We start from the raw sequence: 21,037 nt of genomic DNA, 5'->3' as shown, positions 1-21,037 counted from the left end.
ACCGCCAGGCATTGTCATGTGACTTGTGCACGGAAAAGCGGACAGTACTACTGACGATACACGAGGGCAAGGTAGGTGTGAGTAGTGCTGTGTCATTGGTGTGAATTAGTTAATGTCATTTCTTTTGTTTTACCGGAAGATTTCGATCTATTGCAGCTGTTCGACTTGGCGAAACCACGCTATAGTAGCCTCATTGATAGCAACGTGCGGGTAGCCGTGCTCGACTTACCACTCGGTTCCATCGATCGCGGCAGATCGTCCCAAAATTAATCCAATATGGCTCCTATAGACTCCAAGAGATTAATTCAACAGTATATAGCTGACAATAAAGTCATGATATTCAGCAAATCTACTTGTCCATTCTGCAAACGGGTGAGTGCTATTTATTTTCAAATTAAAGGTTTCAGTATTCAGTTTGCAAACTAGTCGAAACCCTGTACAAATTTGTCTATCTTTAGTTTCATTATTTTTCGGGGTAGAGACGAAATCAGTTAAGTTGAGAGCTGCACGTTTAAATGTTTATTTATGATTTTTGTTTATACGTGTATTTGCATTATTGATCTGTATGTTAATTGCCTATTTTGCATAAAAATCCACAGTAACTTGGGGGCTGAAAATCAATAAATACTAATTTTCAAAAAAAAATCATCCGCTATACGTATATAAATAAACAAGTTGTGAAACACGGCACCTAGTAAATCGACACCCTGTCGGTTTCAAATGTCGATTTCTTACCTTAAAATGCGAAACAAATTTTTTAGAGGAAATCAGGTGTTACGTTTATAACCATTGTTCATAATCGCTAACTTGGTTTTATTCAAAACTGCACAAATCCTGCGTAAATCAAGGAAATACTCGCTGTTACGGCATGCCTGATTGGCTGAAAAAGAGTATGCGCACTTGATTTACCCAGAACTCTGTGCGAATCCCCCTTGATTCTGGCTGCTGGCCATTTTCGTTCATGAAATCGTCGGATATCATCAGAAAACGCAGGATTTGTGCAGTTTTGAATAAAACCAAGTTAGCGATTATGAACAATGGTTATTAACATAACACCTGATCTCCTCTAACATTTTTGTTTCGCATTTTAAGGTAAGAAATCAACATTTGAAACCGACAGGGTGTCGATTTACTAGGTGCCGTGTTTCACAACTTGTTTATTTATATACGTATAGCGGATGATTTTTTTGTTGAAAATTAGTATTTATTGATGTTCAGCCCCCAAGTGACTGTGTAAAAATCGCGCATATTTGACTTTTATCTTGACACATGATAAGCATGACAATTTGGTAACAGATCAGGAATTCTGGGTTGTTGGTGTAGAATTGGTGGGGGTGGGTGGTGGGGGTGGGGGGTTGTTGGTGTAGAATTGGTGGGGGTGGGGGTGGGGGTGGGGGGTTGTTGTTGCGTAGTTATATCTCAAAATACAAACTGGACATACCAGGTATTTATTGATGAATAAACTTTACAGTGAGCTTAATTTAATAACTTCTACATACACACAAAATGTACAGAAAGCAAACTATGTACCTGTAAACATTACACTGATTCAGTATAGACAATATCGCAATGTCTAAATCATAGTGAATTATGGCATAGTATTGTACAACTTGACAAAATGAACTAAAATATGGAATTGGGATATGTAATTGTTTTTACTACGATGCAAGTACCCAAGCGCAGCACTCTGTTGATGGCAAGTTACCTTGACATTAGATTTAAAGGATCAAGTGTATGATATAAAAATCAAATGGAGGACACATTGTCAATATTCAGTGTTTCCTACTTCTACCAGCCCTAACACATTGAACAAACACAATAAAGTAATTAGACTTAAGAGTGCTGAAAATGTTTCATTTAGTGCAATTCAAAACAATTGTACATGTTTTTGTCCTAAAATGAAGTCTATTCATCAAGAAAGTATTTGATATACTGGTAGTGATTTTATTGAAGCTTAGAAAACTGATAGTTAGAATAATTCTCTGAATGGCTGTTATTGTTTTAGTGCTAGTTAACAGTATGTGAACTTTATTGGTTCACTGTTGGTCTGTTTTTTTTTGAGAAAAAACGTAAAATAATATGCAACTTAAAGTAGCATGAGTATTATTTGAATACATGATTGTGACTAATTAGGTACAAAAAAAACCCAATGAAGTAAATATTTTTAGAATTGCCAGACTTCAAGCTTTTTAAAAGCATGTTTTGTATTGCATGTCTGTATCTACTTTTTGTGACTTGTGACACACTCTTATATAAAATATTTCTTTTCTTAAAAACAAATAAATTGTGCAATTATGCTTGTGCTACATGCAAGAAGCTGTTTTTTCATTAAATTTTATTCGCATTGAAAACACGTTGAAAAATTTTTATAAAATAGTTTCCTGGACACATTTAAGTTCAAGCTCTGCAAATGGTGTTAATTCAACAACACTAAGCATACATTATTATTCTTCGTAATTTGAAAAATATAAACTCATAGCATGAGGCTATGATTTTCAAGCTTGTTTATCGACGGCAGCAGGTTGTAAAAATCTGTTATAATATTTATAGGGGTATCGACAGATAAGAAACAATCAAAAACAAGCAAATTAAAGGAATGACTGAGCTCTAATTTGGTAAAATTGCAGATGAAAAACTCCCAAATTGATCTTTTGAAAAGTGTTTGTGAACACTCATTGTGTGTCAAATAACTGATAACACATCGCAGCATGCTTATACAAAAGGCTGTCAAACGCTGGTAACTCTGTGACGTGGACAGGCATGGACTTGTAAAACAAAAAGCACGAACATTGTCATATTCGTGGAGTCAAAAAAGCATGACTGTTTGTCGTTCATTTTTAAAGTTTCTTGGCCAATCAAAAATCATAATTCACTCAACGGTGATATGATTAACAATATGTCGCCTATTTGACCCCAAAAACTTTGATTTATTCATTAGACTTTAGAATGATTTTTAGACAATTCAAAAATTTCAGAATAACGACTTTTGAAAGTGATTTGCCATTGTAAAACATGCCAACGTTTTTGAAAATAGTATTGATTAAAAATCACAATAATTTGTGCAACAGATGTTTAATTTATACTGATGAAAAATTGAATAATTCAAGTACACATTATTTGGCGTTTACCCAAGATCTAGTATCCAGTACTGAAAAAATATGAATTGTTTGCACTCACTCGGATTAATCTTTGAAACTTATATGCACACAGATTAAACTTGTTTATTTTTTGCAGATACTAATGAGGTTGCCTTGCCTCTCCTTTGGGGGGGGGGGGCTGAATTTTAATCAACGTACATGATATAATATGTTATTTCAACTTCAGCATATGAAATTTATAGTACACTCCATCAATTAAAAACAAAATTTGAAAAACATAATTTTCAACCCCAAATATTATTGTAACAGTATTTTTGGAGTATATACAGGAATTGATATTGCATAAAATGTACAAGTTATGATATTCTGGTAATTCTGAGGTCATTCAGTAACAATCTACTACTATTATTATAGTGATAAAATCAATATTTTATTATATTTTATCTTGTCAGTATTGGTTATGAGTTCATTCTCGCTGAGTCATTGTGGTTTTATATCAGGATTTTTTGACATGGACAAAAATAGAACAAATTTAATGCTGTGAATATTGACTGGTACATATTACATACATTGTTTTTTTACATTGGACAGGTTGGAGAATAAAAGTACCTGTCTAAATTCCTGGCAAGATAAAAATAAAACAGAATATTTGAAATAAAATTGTCATTCTTGGATCACCACATTTCTTAATTCTTGAAAATTTTAAAAGCAGTTTTTTTGGACATTAACAACTGGGGACTACATTTAGTAAACAGAATACTGTTTCTAGGTACGTCTTCTTTTGTTGTTTTGACATGCAGGGGAATTGGATGGCACTAAAACGATGACAAACAATTTGTACATTTACCTGTCCCTGCTAAAATCAGCTAAAACCTGGGATTGGTGGACTGGTCAAGTCCCCTGAATGTACCTGGTGGGACAGTTGCGAGTCATTGTTATAAAGGATTAATTAATTTATTATGGCAGTGTTTGTACTTTGACCGTTTAATTGGTCATTTAAATATAGTAGATCTAACACAACTATGCAATTTTCTGTTGCAAAAAGAAAGGTCAACTTTCAGGAAGAGGTCAACTTTCAGGGATTGATAAAAATCTATGAATATTAATTACCTAATTTGCATGATAATTAGCTGATTTTTAGCTGTTCCATGACTGTTCCACTGATATATGAAGAACCACTCATTGGATTTTGATGAAACTTGGCACATGGATGCTCTGATCTAATGCGCAGATTTCATTAGTTTTGGGTAAAAATCTGTTTATATTAATTACCTAATTTGCATAATGATTAATCAATTTCCGGCTTTTCCACTGATATCTCAAGTACTAATCATAACATTTCAATAAAACTTGGTACATAGATGTCATATGAGACTGCACAGATAGTTTTTAGTGTAATATCAGTACATATTAATTACCTAATTTGCATAATTAATTAATTTTCAGCTATTGATATTTCAAGTAGTAATGAACACATTTCAATGAATCATGGTACATAGTTACTTGAGGACTGTGCAGAGACCTAATTAGTTTTTGGAGAAATATTTGTGCATATTAATCACCTTATTAGCATAATTAGTTAATTTTCAGCCCTTCACCTGATATCTCAAGTACTAATCATCACATTTCAATGAGACTTGCGACATAGATCTTCTAGGACTATGCAGAGACTTGATTAATTTTAGGATAAATTATTGTGCATATTAACTACTAATTTGCTTAATTAGTTAATTTGTCCTAAGAACCACTCATTGAATTTTAATGAAACTTTTAAAGAGTGCTCATCACATTTCAATGAACTTACATGTGTAGGACTATACACCATATTAGTTTTGGTAAATATTTATGCTTCTTAATCACCTAATTAACATAATTAATTAATTAATTAATACTGATATCTCAAGTATTGATCATCACATTTGAATAAAACTTGGTACATAAATGCTCTAGGACAATAGACAGCCTGATTAATTTTGGGTTAAAATCTGTTCATATTAATTCTCTTAATTAGCACAATAATTAATAATTTTTTGGTTCTAATCACATTTCAATGAAACTTGGTACATACATGTAGATATTACATTACGCAGATCTTATTACTTTTACATTGTGCAGACCTTATTAGTTTTACACTTAAATGTGTTCATATTAGTTACCTTATTTGCATAATTAGTTTTCTGCATTTCCATCAATATCTCAAGTTCAAGTAATTTTGAATTAATTTTTAATGTGTCTCCAATACTCTCAGCACACGGGAGTTCTTTCTAAGCTTTCTTTGATTACCTCTTTAGTGTTAGCGACCTCATATATTTAACAAACTTTGAAACATACATGCATGGTTGGATTTTATGCAACAAATGTGTCTCTGCCCGACTGGATAACGAAATCTGAATATGCCATCAACTGTTTCTCAGACATACCTGTACAGTTCAAAATTTATATGCACATCACACATGATGAGTTACCGATGCACGACAATTTTTGTGATTTGATTCATCCAAAACAATGGCGGCAATGTTTGTTTTATTTTCATGTGTCCTTAACAGTTTCTCAGACATGCTTTGTTTGATTTTGTTACATAACATAGTGGTATACATCATAAAAACTGTAGGCACATTAATTTTTGTATTTCAATAACTTTTGACCGACTGGTGGCCATTTTGGTCCCCATAAAACTAAAAAAACAAACAATTGAAACATGTCATTAATAGTTTATCAGGCATCCCTGTTTTGATTTCATTCAAACTTTGTATGAACAATACACAGGATGTTTGTGTGATTTGAGTCAAAATGTTCAACAGTGTCTGTGTGGGTTATACAGTTGTGTACAATATGAGAAATATTTTTTTTTTCTAAAATTAACAAAATAACAAAATCTGGAAACTGCTTTTTGAAGTAACACCACATTTTTAACATGCTGAATACTGCCCTCGACATTGAATTATAATCTATGTCGTATATGGTTTATACTGGACACATTCACTTAACACTAAACAAGGACTATGTCATTGACTTCTTATGAATTTTATTTATATATTGCATCTAGTGTCTCAATGAACTCTTTTTGAACAATAAAAGCAGGTTTAAAGTACACAGTGAAAACATACATTAAAAAACAATCAGTAAATTTATTTAAAAAGAAGTCTTCAGGTTGTGGTTGAAAATATTAGAGCTAAGGCAAAGCTTCAGATGATTTTCTTTCTACAAAACTGTGGCACTGATAAAAATGTCTGCCAGCTAAATGTTTGTAGTAACTCCTGTAGTGAATAGACCATCAATTTATTGCATATAAATCCTTAAAACTTCTATAGAGACTGATACAATTAGGGTTAAAACCTTTTGACAATATATGACAGTCAATACAAATTTTAACTGATTTTATTTCTTTACCAGGTGAAAGATCTTTTCAGTTCATTGAAAGTTGAATACACCGCCATTGAATTGGATCAGATTGGTATGTATGTTCTTCAGACTGTCTGGAGGCAGTGACAGGGGAGGAAAAAATCAAAAAAAAAATGCATTTTTAAAAAGATCTTCAATTATGCAACATCACATCGCATTCTTTTTTTTTTATCTCGTGCAAACTGCTGTGTGTGATTCATTTGGTGCATAATTTCTGATTATTTACAAAAATCTAGTTGTCAGTGTACATGTCAAGGTACATTTACAAAACCAGGCCGAGTAACGAACAAAAGAAGGAATTTAATTTACATACTGATTGAAGAAGCAAAGGGTCTTGAATAAATTAGTGTCCATGCGTGTGTGCGTCCAGATTATATCTTAGACATGCCTGGAACGGTTACATTCAAATTTCAAACATACATCATACATAATATTATACATATGCACATCAATTTGTTTCTCGATTTGATTCAAAATGGTCGAATGGCGATCATTTTTGTACTGAATATTCATCAAAATCAAGCATATCTTTGCTCTTTACAGATGGATTTTGTTTAAACTTGGTACATACATTGGACATTAGAGAAACTTGATGCACATCATTTTATTTTTCAGATCGAATTTAAAATGAGCAATTGGCTCATCTCGGACTTGCTTTGACTGATTATGTTCAAATTACATGTATAATGAATATATCATTTAATAGATATACAGATGTATTGGTTTGACCATCCAATTCAAAATACTGTACTTCCCCGAGCATAAGCCCAGGGGCCTGAACATGTAAAATTGTAAAAAATAAGGGGTGGGCTTATACTCGAGGACCACTTCAGAAAAAAAATTTGTTTGGTGTATTAAAAACTGTAACCATCTTCCCATCCTCGAAACATTATCCAAATTACATTTTTCGTTCATAGCACCGGTCTTGGAGGAATATTACGTCTTTTTGAGAAAACAAAAAAATGCAAAACGAGCTGTCATTGATTTCAGCGACGCTTTTTTACAATGGAGAAACAAATATGAACAAAAAACATACATTTTATTACAATATGCTTCACACACCGTCTGAATTTACGATGCAAAAATGGGTAGGGTCTGTGGGAAAACGATTGAAGGCAAGATCGTACGCAAACTCTCGATACAAAGCTAATTCCGCCATGGTTTATCAAAATTTGACCTCAACAACTTCCTTTGACCTTACAGGTCATATGCTAATAATTATGTAAATTATGTGCAAATTAGCTGCCACTCTGAGACAATTTTCTGGGGAGAACACTGACCTTGGTATGACATTGGTCCTTGATGCATTTCAATTTGTTTTTCAGAATGGTTTCAAAATGGCTTACTGACGGCCATTTTGTTTTAATGAATGTGTTTCTAGAGCCATATATCTGGCATGCTTTGACTGATTGCTCAAATTTTATATATTCATTATACATAATAGATGTATTCAAAATGGCTGATTGGTGGCCATTTTGTGTTAATTATTGTTTCAGAGCAATATTTTTCTCAATATGGACAAGTACTCGTTTGAAGATCAGATATCAGGAACTGTGCCTGTGGCTTGTTAACTATTGTAACTTCTGAAAATGTCAAATGTTCCTAAATCAAGTTCATGCTAACTGCACAAATTAAACTATCTATATACTGCAAAATGACTAAAAACTGTTTTTTTTGTGAGCATCTGATTTTGAATTGCAACTACAAGATCAAAGACACATCAATGAAATGTAGTCTAAAAGTCAGATTTCATACTAGTAGATTATCTTGTAAAGTAACAATAAAAAACATTTTAGAGTAAATCATCAAAATACTACTCTTGTTTTTATGGAGCTTTATGGAAACTTCTGTAACTTTTTCTTCTAAGCAAATCATGAAAATTATGAAATAATAATCTCAGCTATCTGAAAACGTGTATATTGCAATTGTTTTACACGTTACATACTCGTGGGAAGTGCCCTAGTCGCAACTAAACTGCTCCTCACTGTTCTCCCATAGCTATCTAAAAATATTTTTATCCGTAATTTTAATTCAGCTCCAGAAGTTCAAATAATTTTTACTGTATTGTCATCCAAGACTGTAATTCTCCTTTGTATTTATTTCAGCTAATGGTAAAGATTTACAAGATGGGTTATTTGAAATGACGGGTCAGCGTACTGTACCAAATGTTTTTATTAACAGCAATCATATCGGTGGCTGTGATGACACCATGAAGAAGAATAGAGATGGCTCACTCATGGCTCTCGTATCGCAGTCGAAAAAACAAGATGACGCATCAATGACTGAATCATACGACTATGATCTTATAGTCATTGGTGGAGGATCTGGTGGATTAGCTGCTTCCAAGGTAAACACGATTACTTGGTGACCTTTTAATTTCGTAAATTCTGGTGGTACGTAATTATTATTGTAATAAAATGTGCATATTTTTTGTGATCATTTCTGTTTCTTCATTGTGAAAATCAATGACTACTCAACTAATTTTGTAATTTGATTTTCCTCAAAGACGTAATCTGTCACTTGATGAATCAAAATTTTCATTTGCACTCTTTTTCGAGGGGGGTGCTCGGATAAGCGCCCACCCCTAAAAAATCATGATTTTCTGAGTTGAGGCCCCTGGGCGCTAATGCGGTCGAGTACGATACTGTGAGAGAAAAACATAAAGCATCCCACTTCTGGACGACTGAATACAAAATTGTATACCTATGTTAAGATAGAAACAAATGAGTATGATTGTTATAACAAAAGTATGTTTTATACTTTGCAGAAAGCAGCTGAACATGGTCAGAAAGTTGCAGTTTTTGATTTTGTGAAACCCACTCCAAAAGGCACAACATGGGGTGAGTATATATAGTGATACTAACACAGATGTGGAATAATAAGGTGTCCACACATAAATAACGTTTTTATGCAACACAAACCAAAACATTTTTTATGTGAATTTAAAACAATTAATTTACGTTGCTAGGTCTTGGCGGTACATGTGTCAACGTTGGATGTATACCAAAGAAACTCATGCACCAAGCAGCCTTACTAGGTAAGACGCTCTTAAAAAAACAGTATCACGTCATGAACCAATTACATAGTTCATGTTTGCTTTGCTGTCACATAGCCATGTGCTATTGCTTGAAAGAAAAGTAATTTTTTAACTTTTGTTTATCAAAGTGTTGCCAGTCACTAACAGATACGGCATGACGTAACATTGGCAGGTCCTGTGCTGCCTATGTACCGTACTGGCTCTATTAGAAGCACATTTCAAAGAGTAGCACACATACAATGTACACCAAAAATTGCATTTACTATATACTAGATCATTGAAAAATTACTTATTTTTAACGATTGACTTCGTCATCAACTAAAGTGCCATCAGTCATTAACTTAAATGCTACTAATAGAGAAAATATGGTTATCCTCATGGCAAGAATACTAACCCACTGCTTCAGATGTCTGTGCTAGACATGTGAAGTTAAGGGAACTGAACTGACCTGAGCTATTTTCATGCCCCTTCTACCCAAGTGAATTGGTGGTGGATATATAATCTACTAAACGAATTACGGTAAAAATTATACATTTTTCTTTCTTTTTTAGGTCACTCTTTAGAAGATGCCAAGAAATATGGCTGGGAGTTTGATGATAAAGGTGAGTACCGTTAAAGTCCTATTATAAACCGCGGTTTATATTACAATGTATCAATTTAAAAATTGGGATCAAAAGCTCAAGTTCGGAGTGCGGTTTCTATTACGTACATATTGCAATCACTAAATGGGCGTGGTCATTTTTTGTCCACAACACATGCACAAAACAAACAATACACCGTACAATCTCTTGAAAAGGCGTTGGGGAAGAGAGAAAGGCATTATTTTGGTTCTAAAATAGGCGTTACGAAATGTTGAAAAATTAGTCAATCAAAAAAAAATTCCACATGATACAAAATGTAAATGTAATATGCATTTATTTTTTTAATTTTCTTGGTAACGAAAAGTATATTCTCACAGAAGTTTCAAATAAAAACACTAATGCACTGCTTTAGTAGCAAATGATCACATAACGGTAGCTCGATCCGGCCATGCTGCGGGTCACAAGTGAATAACTTACTTGTTTTCGAAGTGTTGATATTGGTGATTATTATTTAGTAGTGATTACAATAACGCACGAAAAATAAATTCGTTGAATTGTTATAAAATGCAAGTAAAATTCAACTTAGTTTCCCCCGTAAGCGAATGATTTCAGTCACATGTAAACAGCCGATATGATATCCGCCATGTTTTTGAATGCTTATGTGACGTATTATTGACAAGATAGGTCAAGTCGCTAATTAACCAATCAAAATGCTGGATGGTGCCCACGTGTCTAAATTACATAGCCCATTTAAATATGTTAATGACAGTTCAGCGACCTCATGGTGAACGCAACACGGAAGAGATTTACCGATAATGTAGTGCGATCTTTTGCCTTTGATTTCCATGGGAAAACGGCATGATTTTTTTTTAAATCAAGAAATTATTTGTTTTCGAAAGATAAATTATTCTTCAATGCTCAGTTTAACACTTTTACGGTGATAAAAGCTCATTGTCTAAAACGTACGAAACACAGACGTATTCAGAAAGAGTATTGACAGAGGTCGCCGCCAGAACAAAAGCAGTTTCATTGCCTGTCTGACATCTTATCACCGCTGAACAATAAATAGGTGTGAATATTTTTAAGCATGTTGTCGAAACAAATGAATAGGATTAAGAACAATGCCGTTTTGGAACAGCTGGTTCAAACAATGAAGTCAGTCACGGTCTTGTTGAATTGGGGGTGCGGTTAGTAATAGGTACTTTTCAAGTTTTCAATTTTTGTTAAGAACTCTTTAACCCCGAAGCCGGAATTGGGGGTGCGGTTACTATTACGTATGCGGTTTATATTAGGACTTTAACGGTATGTACAGAATAGTAATCATGTGGATAGAAATGATTACTGTGCTTAGAGAAATTGCTGTTAGCCATATGTTCAAATCAATGAGACCATTATTGTGAACCCACCATGGCGCAAAAATATGATGCTTTAAAGGTACAACTGCACATGTCTGTAAATTAGCCATGTGGCCATTTGATGTTATTGAATCGATGCATAAACAAATTATTATTCAACTGTAACAAACTTGTAATGATCAATGATGTAATTTATTTGCATATTGAGTCCATAAGTCCATCTCTGTATTTCGGACAGACAGAGGCTCTTGTTACGACTTTGTTTGTTTTTGTTATTCAGCATCGCATAATTGGACAACAATGAGAGATGCAATCCAGGTATGTATTGAATACATCAATAATTGTTTATATTTCATTCTTTTAATGTTCTGAAAATCACCATTCCTTTCTAAATCAGTTATGGTATTTTTCTATTGTTTGCAGTTAGCAAAGAGAATGAACTGCATGCACGCTCTGTGGTGTTATACTAAAACTGTAGATAGTGATAGTGATTGTATAGCCACGTATCACGTCTTGCAGTAATAAACTGTCTGTACTTTTATTCTGTAGAATCACATTGGATCATTAAACTGGGGGTATCGTGTTGATTTAAGAGATAAAAATGTCACCTACCACAATGCCTATGCAGAGTTTACTGATCCACACACTGTTAAGGTAAGACCTACATTTAAGTCAAAGCATTTAGACAAGACATTTGATTTGTTGTAAGATCTTTCAAACAAACAAGCTGCTTCTTGATTGGCTATACTTCAAGTCAAGACCTACTGAGGAATACTTTATTTTCGCTGGAATTAATTTTTGCTGAAAGGGCTTTTTGGGCGTTTTGTATGGAATTTATTTTCACTGATTTTTGATGAGTTTAATGTGAAATATAGAAAAAAAAGTATATTCGCTGGATTTTATTTTCACGGAATCATCCCTTCAGCGAAAATAGCGAAAATAAATTCCAAGCGAAAATAAAGTATTCTACAGTAAGTTGAATGTAGCTATTGTAAAATACTTTATTTTAGCTGGAATTAATTTTCGCTGAAAAAACTTTTGGCTGTTTTGGATGAAATTTATTTTCACTGATTTTTGATGAGTTGAATGTAAAATATAGGGAAAAAAATTTGCTGGGTTTTATTTTCACCAAATCATTCTTTCAGCGAAAATAGCGAAAATAAAATATTTTACAGCAAGGAGAAATGTTGATGATTTGAAAGCACTATAAATTGTTCATATTTAGCTGAGGGAAAGGCTGCATTAGCAAAATAAAATAAGTGGTTTTCATGGAAACACAGACTTTGTGTCAAAGAAATCGTTTTGAATTGAAAATGAAACTTGTTTAACCAAAGCTAATAGGAAACGTAGCTAAAATTTTAGGAAATTTCCTGTCTAGGACACATCCCTCGTTGAAACGTGCTAAAATCAAGGTGTCATCAAAAGACTAAATCTAAAGGCGATTTTTGTTTTGCCATGAATATTTTACTTGTACCAGAAAAGTATAAACAATTTTTAGCACACAGTTTACAGATACGTTAATTTGTTATGTTAGCATTTATATTGTTCTTGCTAGGCTGTGAATAAAAAGGGAAAGGAGACTGTTATGACAGCTAAACGATTCATTATTGCCGTCGGCGGAAGACCAAGGTATCCCGATATCCCAGGAGCTAAGGAATACTGCATTACAAGGTCTGTGTACTTTTCATTTGTATAACATTTTCATATCTCTATCTGTTTGTATCAGTAATGTGTTATGATGATACACATAAGTTCAAACTTGTAATAAAAAATGAAAGGAAAAACTGTTTGTTGTTGAAGATTCTCATCATGCATTCAAAGGATTGCTTCGATCCTCTTCAGTACAGTGTTGGATATCAGGGATTCAGATAAAATCTTTTTTCCTTACAGTGATGATTTGTTTTCTCTGCCATACAATCCCGGTAAAACCTTGGTGATTGGTGCATCATATGTGGCGTTGGAGTGTGCTGGGTTTCTGGCCGGTATAGGCTATGATACTACTGTAATGGTACGGTCTATCTTGTTGAGAGGTTTTGATCAGGACATGGCCAATCGAATTGGTGACTACATGGAAACTCATGGTGTCAAGTTCATCAAAGAGCACATCCCAACAATGGTGAGGGAAGTTACAAATTAAGTATAAACTGTTATCATTTTAACTTTCCACTATACAATTGTTGTCTTGAGAAATGATTGGATCTGACTGTGGTAATAATTATAGTGTGGTTAATCTATTGTCTTGTCCGTACCAATAGGTAGAACAACTGGAAGAAGGCTCACCTGGTAAGCTTAGAGTGTCATACAAAGCTACAAATGGAGGTGAAATCAAAACAATAGAATGCAATACGGTATGTATCACTGTTATCATGGTAGTATCTTATCTTATAGTTTTATTTGTAAACCAATTTGTTGTATCGTCGCAATCGACAAGTTCCTGGGTCAGTTTTGTTACAAGCATGTTGATTTTGAAATCAAGAGTTTACAATAATTTTCATAAAATATGAGAATCATGATTTTTTTTTTGATCATGTGCACAAAAATAAATCGAACGAATGAAATTCATAACATCTTAGTATCCTTGACACCCAACTTGTAAAATATTTGAGGGGGGTTTCAAATTACAAGTATTTATATTTAAAAACTGAGGCAGACAGGTTCATGAATGATTGGTTAGTGCACTGAGTAATGTAGCAACCATGCGACAAAACCTTTAATCTTGAATCTCATTGATTGCTTGACATAATTACTGAGGATAGATTAATTTAATAATAAGAGCAAATCATACTTCATCCATATTATACATGTATATGTTCATAAGTCTGATTTTGATTGGCTGTATAACATTTACAGTTTGTCTGTTCATCTTGTTCATTTCTTAATTTATCAACATTTCCAGCAATTAAAAGTACATATCATATAGAGGTGTAAATATTTATATACATTTACTCCAATCAGGAAGTAATGATCTTGACATGCTTAGGGGTGATCTCATATTCAAACAAGCGGGTCAAACCTACGAAAACCCAAACCGCCCTAAACCGCCCGAACAAAACCCAGTTTTGCGGTTTGGAAGGTTAAACAATAGACAGTGCGGTTCAGGACGACCGCACGAATTTGCATAAAAACTGCGGTTCGAACCGATCTCATTCACACCTCATTCAAGCTGTTGTTTATTTTTAGGATTGACAGTTTACATTGCTTTTTGAAGACGAGATAGTTGTCTGAAAAATGTGTCGATTTATCGGTGTACAGTAGTCATTTTACCGTGTGTCTTGCCTAAAAAAAAAACACTCTATCATATATCGGTGAACAGCGTGCTGAATAAATTGTTTTGTTTTGATAAACTGTTATGCTCGTGTCGCAAATTGAGCAGAGGACGTGAATCAGACTTTTCATAGGGCTGGACAATTGATATGTGTCTCTGACAGCTAATAAGTATCAGAAGACGAACATTTGTTGATACAAAGTTGCACTTGAGACTTACGCTACAGTGTTCAAGCCTTTACTACTGTTGCGCGTTCAATTTTCAAACAGTTCTTTCAGGAGTGCGTCATCGCAAAATCCGGAAAAACAAATGCAGCGTACGCGACACGAAGTATCAAAACAGAAAATTAAATTAAATGGACTCGCGCTGATTATTTAAGGCTATTCATCTGCAGACGAGACTGCTTATAAAATACGAACCCTGACCTCTGAAAATACCTTATTCATAGAGTGCCTTGTACCTAAGACCGTCGCCCAAGGCGACACAGTGCACGTTGCGATATCGCAATCGATGCATGCTGGGTGACAAGGAGAAATTCTGATTGAGGTAACCAAGATGGCTGCGTTGAGTGCATGATTTTCTGCGGTGAATTTAAAAACAAATCCTCGCTGCCTACTTCGCCCGCAGTCCCTCAAAGCACTGTACTTCGATGTATTTTCTAAAATAATCTTTTATTTTTAATTAACCGGGGGTTCGAAATGTGTGCATTTTGTCACCGAAAAGTAAGATTTCGGCAGCGGTAAATACTCGTAATTTCCCCGCAATGCCGTCAGCTGACAATGTTACGGTGGTCGTAGCGCCGGAGTCGTAGCGTTTGCCCCGACTTTAGTTTTCACACAGTGATAGAGGAAATGTGGTTTTCAGATGCCTTCGTAAAAAACAATGTTGCCATTATCGATTTTATATCATATCATCATATTTTGATAACTCGCAGTCTCACAGACTTTACAAACTTAACCAAAAAATGTGTTCTATGAATTTATGAACTGACATGGGCACAAAACTGACCGTACTTGTTGCGGACAAAATGTACCAGTTTGCTTAATGGATAAACATATTTTACTGACTATGCCAAATATATATAACGTAAGTAATTTATCCTAACAAGCTACTCATTAAAATTCTAGTGCATTTTTTCCCGTTCTGTTTCAAACATTAATTCACCATATATATCACAATAGAGAGGGTTCTATGGTATCACTTGATTCACATTCAATGACAAAATATAACAAACCATCACGTCTGTAATTAATTCCAGATAAATTGAATAACAATTGTATTTGGTACAAACCAAAATGTGAGTTGTGGGAAACTGATTATTATTACCAATCACAGAAATAAATAAACTTTTCATCACACTTATAAATGACATGATGTAAATAGATTTGTGAAACACATGCAAGTTTGTTTTTTATTAGCATTTACATGTACAAGACTTGCAAAGAAAAAAAATCGCTGCTGTAATTCTTAACACTCAGTATGAACAAGGAGCTCCATAGTATACGTCTTATTTTTTTTCCTACTGAAACCTGGCTGAAACAGTATTGTAAGAAAAACCTAGGTTTCCCTAGGTCTGTCTTCTTTGTTCTCTGTTGTTTGTTTTCAGTGGGGGCGTTAATGGGCAGTTAATCTGGAGGTTAGGTTCAAACCTACTACTAATTTGCATATTGTAGGTCTAGTAGGTCTGATTAGGGCTAGCAAGGGAAGACCGGGTTAACCCAGGTTTGACCCAGGTGTTTGAATATGAGATCACCCCTTATAATAGTTCACTGACATGCCATATTTGGTAATTTTTGTCAATGTGAATCATACTTTTATTTATGATATTTTAATATTTTTTAGGTGATCATTGCTGTTGGGCGTGATGCTTGCACTCAGACTATTGGACTGGATAAAGCCGGTGTAGAATACAATGTTAAGTAAGTTTTTTCATTGGCACAGTTATTTCTTCCTAATTTCACTGCCACCTGGTTAATTTAGCAGTAAATTGACTCAACAGGATCTTGTATTGTCTCTGAGGAAAATTGAATTGGCCATTTCATTTCATTGAATTGAATATGCTGTCACATTGAATGTTGGCCATCATATTGAATGATTGTTGGCCATCACATTGAGTTTGCCATCTCATTGAATGTTGGCCATCTCATTGAATGTTGGCCATCTCATTGAATGTTGGCCATCTCATTGAATGTTGGCCATCTCATTGAATGTTGGCCATTACATTGAATTATGACCATCTCATTGAATGTTAGCCATCTCATTACATGTTGATCATCTCATTGAATGTTGGTCATTTCATTGAATGTTGACCTGCTCATTGAATGTTGGCCATCTCATTGAATGTTGACCAGCTCATTGAATATTGGCCACCACATTGAATATTGACCATCACATAGAATGTTGGCCATCACGTTAAGTTGACAATCTCATTGAACTAACTACTGTATACGATAGGAATGGTAAAATACCAGCTCAATTTGAAGAGACCAATGTGAGTCACATCTATGCCCTGGGTGATGTACTTGAAGGAAAACCAGAACTAACACCAGTTGCAATACAAGCAGGAACACTATTGGCCAATAGGCTTTATGGAGGCCATGTTGCTAGGGTAAGTAAACAGTTTTGCCATTGGCCTAGGAGAGTAACAGTTGAGTGAGTAGGCCAGCTTATTGGCTTAAAGCTTTCTTCCCAGGATACAAACAGTGTGCGAGTGCCACAGCAGTGCTTTGTTTTACTGCCACTAACACTAAGTCCTAACACTCTTGAAGCAATAATAGTTTTATAAGTCAATACTTTTGTGCATTTTGTAATTCTGTAGGTTAATTATAAAAAAAATTCTTTGGAATTATTATGCAAATTATATGCAAATGTTATGTAAATTACACTTACCATAGTGGTTTACATTTCTGGTGAGAAACAGGCTTAGACCTAGTTGACATAGTTGTAAACAAGTTTAAAAGATGAGATGAGATGAGATGAATAATTCCTTGCATTTACTGTATTTATGTCTCAGTGTGACTATGTTAATGTGCCAACAACAGTCTTCACACCATTGGAGTATGGGTGTTGTGGTTTATCAGAAGAAGACGCCATTAACAAATATGGTGATCAACTGGTGGAGGTAAGCATATATCCTGTAAGATCAAGAAATGTTAACTACATTTGTTTGTGTTTCACTGAAGACAAATCAAACACAAAATGATATACACCTTATTCTACTTGATAATTTTCTAGTACAAGAAAAATATTTTTCAGATTCAGATTGTTTTCATATTTACTATGAAGTTACAGAATAAGAACATTTTCCATTTTGCTGCGAGAAATTGAAATTGTTTAAAAATGAGCATAAAAACAGGACAAACAAAAAGGTTATAGTGGTATCACTATGAAAACATCTCCTGAAATTCAACAAACATATTTTGGGGTATTTCCATGTGCTGTACACATTTGACTGTCAGTTATGATAAAGTAGGACATTGAACTGAAAAAAAAATGTTAAATTCAAAATCAAATCATTCGATTATTGCGACATTCTGCTTCTTTGCATTGCACAAGATCAGTAAACTAATAATCACTTGTTACTATGACTACTGGTATATTTCTAGGAGCTTCGTCATTTGAAGTCTCAATTTCATTGTACATGCATGTGTTCAATAAGTAAATTTAGAATTGTTTTATTTGTAGGTATTCCATACCTATTTCAAACCATTGGAACATACCGTAGCACAACGAGAGGACAACGTGTGTTATGGAAAGATTATCTGTCATAGAGTTGATAGTGTACGTACTGTGTTATTATTATCAAAAATCTTATGTCTACTAGTGCTGTGAAATTGTATTTATATATATATATATATATATATATAAATAAATACTCACTTTTAAGGCAAAAAATGATAAAATTGCTTTGACATTATAGAAATAGTATAGTTAATATCAAAGGACACAAAGGCATAATTATTGGGCATCAAAGTAATTGCTTTTGTTGTCTCTGTGAAGTCCAAGCCCTGAATACATATTATGGTTTGTACGTCAATGTTACAACTTGAAGATCTGTTTGAAGATGCAAAGTTTTTGATATGGTTTAATAATGAAATATAAAGGAAACCCTGACACTCTTGTACCAGGTAGTATGAGGTAACTATGAGATTAATCGTGGGATAGCGTTGTTCAAAGATCTCTGAAGGACTCGGGCATGTTCTTATGAATTATCCAACCTGGGGGTAAAAAATGGGAATAGTTGAGGGACAGGGTAGGGTGTGGATAACAAGATGATACCGCATACTGATCCCAGAGGATGGGACATGTTATATTTAGCAAGGAGGTGATTTTTCTTGTTCCCTACATACCCGGGGGTGGATAAGGGTTTAGGTTTTTATTGGCTAGCATACAAGGCACAAGTTGGGCATGGTAGTTTTTATTGTTTTGTGAAACAAAACACTTTATATTATACTACACATACATTAAGTCAAGCATCATGTGTCATTGTGTATTGAAAAGGGATAGAAAAATCTTTTTATTATTGTATATGGTACGCTCCTTGTAATACTTCCTTGATATGTCAATGTGGTATGACCAGAACAGTGTTAGTATAATATAATTTGGACCTGAATGTAATTTTTTTTCTTTCTCAATTGCAGAATAGAGTTGTTGGTTTCCATGTGCTAGGACCCAATGCTGGTGAAATAACACAGGGCTATGGAGTAGCAATGAAGTGTGGTTTGTCAAAGGGATTATTAGATCTGTCTATTGGAATACATCCTACCTGTGCTGAGGTAATTTTACCTAGATTATTGAACAAATTTACTGACAGATCTTGAAATCAAATATGCAAATATGAATATAAAATAGCTACATAAAAGCATATTAGAAAAAAAAGATTGAGACACTTGTATGTTCACATGTTATAAAAATTGATGAGTGTAATAAGATGTGTGTACTGTAATGCACTGATTTTGTGCGACACCATTTAACACTCAATTATCCTATTTTTTTTTCATACATACTTATAATACGTTGACAGCGTTGCTACAAACGAATTGAGTTATTTTTCTTTTTTTTCTTCTTCAGATATTTACAACTCTGTCAGTGACTAAGGGGTCTGATAAAGCTCCCCTAGCTGCCGGATGCTGAGGTTAATTCCCTGCTAGTTGGCTATTCTGATAGATTAGATATTTATTTGGCAAGTTTGGTTATACTGTATAATGGAATCTCTTTTTCACTTTTTATTTTATCCTACATGTATTTATGTACTATAATGTAGATTCTTTTCAGTTTATATTTTATGGAATTTATTAAATTAATGGAAACTCTATAAGATTTCAGATTTATATGGGGTTGCAACTCTAGGATGAACCCATACTGTGCTATTTTGTGTTAATCATTGTCGTATTTGTGGCTTCACCAATAATCAAGGTCAGAGAAATTGGAACAAAAGATGTAAAACATGTCTAATATTTCAAGAACATATGTTGTGCACATCATCATGGAAGTTGCATGCCCTTATTTTTAACAACTCATGGTCAATGTCATTACAATATTATGTAGATCTACACTAAACAGACCTAGCTTAGCCATTGTATACAATAAATTTACAAAATATTTTCACTATTGCACAATACTTGTATTTCCTTGTAACTGATTACCGTCTGAAGAGAACCCAAGATTTGTTTAGCATTATATGTTGCCAAATAATGTCTTATTTAAGTCTATCTGAATAGCTATATAGCAGGGATTATGTTTTAAATGTGGCACTGTTATGACCTGGTACACAACACGTGTGAGTATGATTGTATTTGCTGAAATCCTTGAATAAGGGGAGTGAAAACATGAAGACCCGTGATAGTAGTGCTGCCACCTCAGTCAGTCAAAGTAAATTGAAATAAAGAAATCAACCATGATTCTCAGCTGTTGTATTATCTTTGTAATCATGACAAACTTAAAAAGCCGATCATCATGAGAGATTACTGATTAGAAATATTACATATAAAGACTATTCTCACTTTTACTTGAAATGTTGTCGGACCATCTGTTACCGGTGTTGACACTGCTGATGATGTATGCTAGATGTGGATTTGGTTATCAACTAGCGTACTTTTATCTCAATTTACTATGGCTGTCTTGTATAGACGTACATTAAATATAATATAGATACAAACATTGAACAAGGTATAAATAATACTGAGGAGTCTCATCTTTTGCAGATAGAGCAGTCACAATAACAAACCCTCACACTGTTTAAGTTTGTTTTAGTACTGTGATGTTTTTCTTCAATAAAGATTTCATAACATTTACAGGAA

General features: G+C 33.9%; 1 protein-coding gene across 2 annotated transcripts; it reads left to right on the top strand.

Moving 5' to 3' along the window:
• LOC100370655 (thioredoxin reductase 1, cytoplasmic) lies at positions 1–21,037 on the top strand. Of its 2 annotated transcripts, XM_002734040.4 has the most exons (18): positions 1–71; positions 157–372; positions 6,492–6,552; positions 8,606–8,847; positions 9,268–9,340; positions 9,469–9,537; positions 10,089–10,139; positions 11,754–11,791; positions 12,023–12,127; positions 13,029–13,144; positions 13,364–13,589; positions 13,729–13,821; positions 16,581–16,657; positions 17,193–17,346; positions 17,752–17,859; positions 18,423–18,518; positions 19,379–19,513; positions 19,809–21,037. In XM_002734040.4, the coding sequence occupies exons 2-18, from the start codon at positions 277–279 to the stop codon at positions 19,875–19,877; spliced, it is 1,809 nt and encodes a 602-aa protein (XP_002734086.2). In that variant the 5' UTR covers positions 1–71; positions 157–276; the 3' UTR covers positions 19,878–21,037. The 2 variants fall into 2 exon arrangements, with proteins under 2 accessions (XP_002734086.2, XP_085352888.1); XM_085496762.1 differs by lacking the exons at positions 1–71; positions 157–372 and adding an exon at positions 927–1,092.

The sequence above is a fragment of the Saccoglossus kowalevskii genome, chromosome 3 (assembly GCF_978046115.1).
Source record: "Saccoglossus kowalevskii chromosome 3, keSacKowa6.1, whole genome shotgun sequence".
NCBI lineage: Eukaryota > Metazoa > Hemichordata > Enteropneusta > Harrimaniidae > Saccoglossus > Saccoglossus kowalevskii.
The sequence above is the reverse complement of the archived record's forward strand: the minus strand, read 5'-3'. Positions and strand labels throughout refer to the sequence as shown.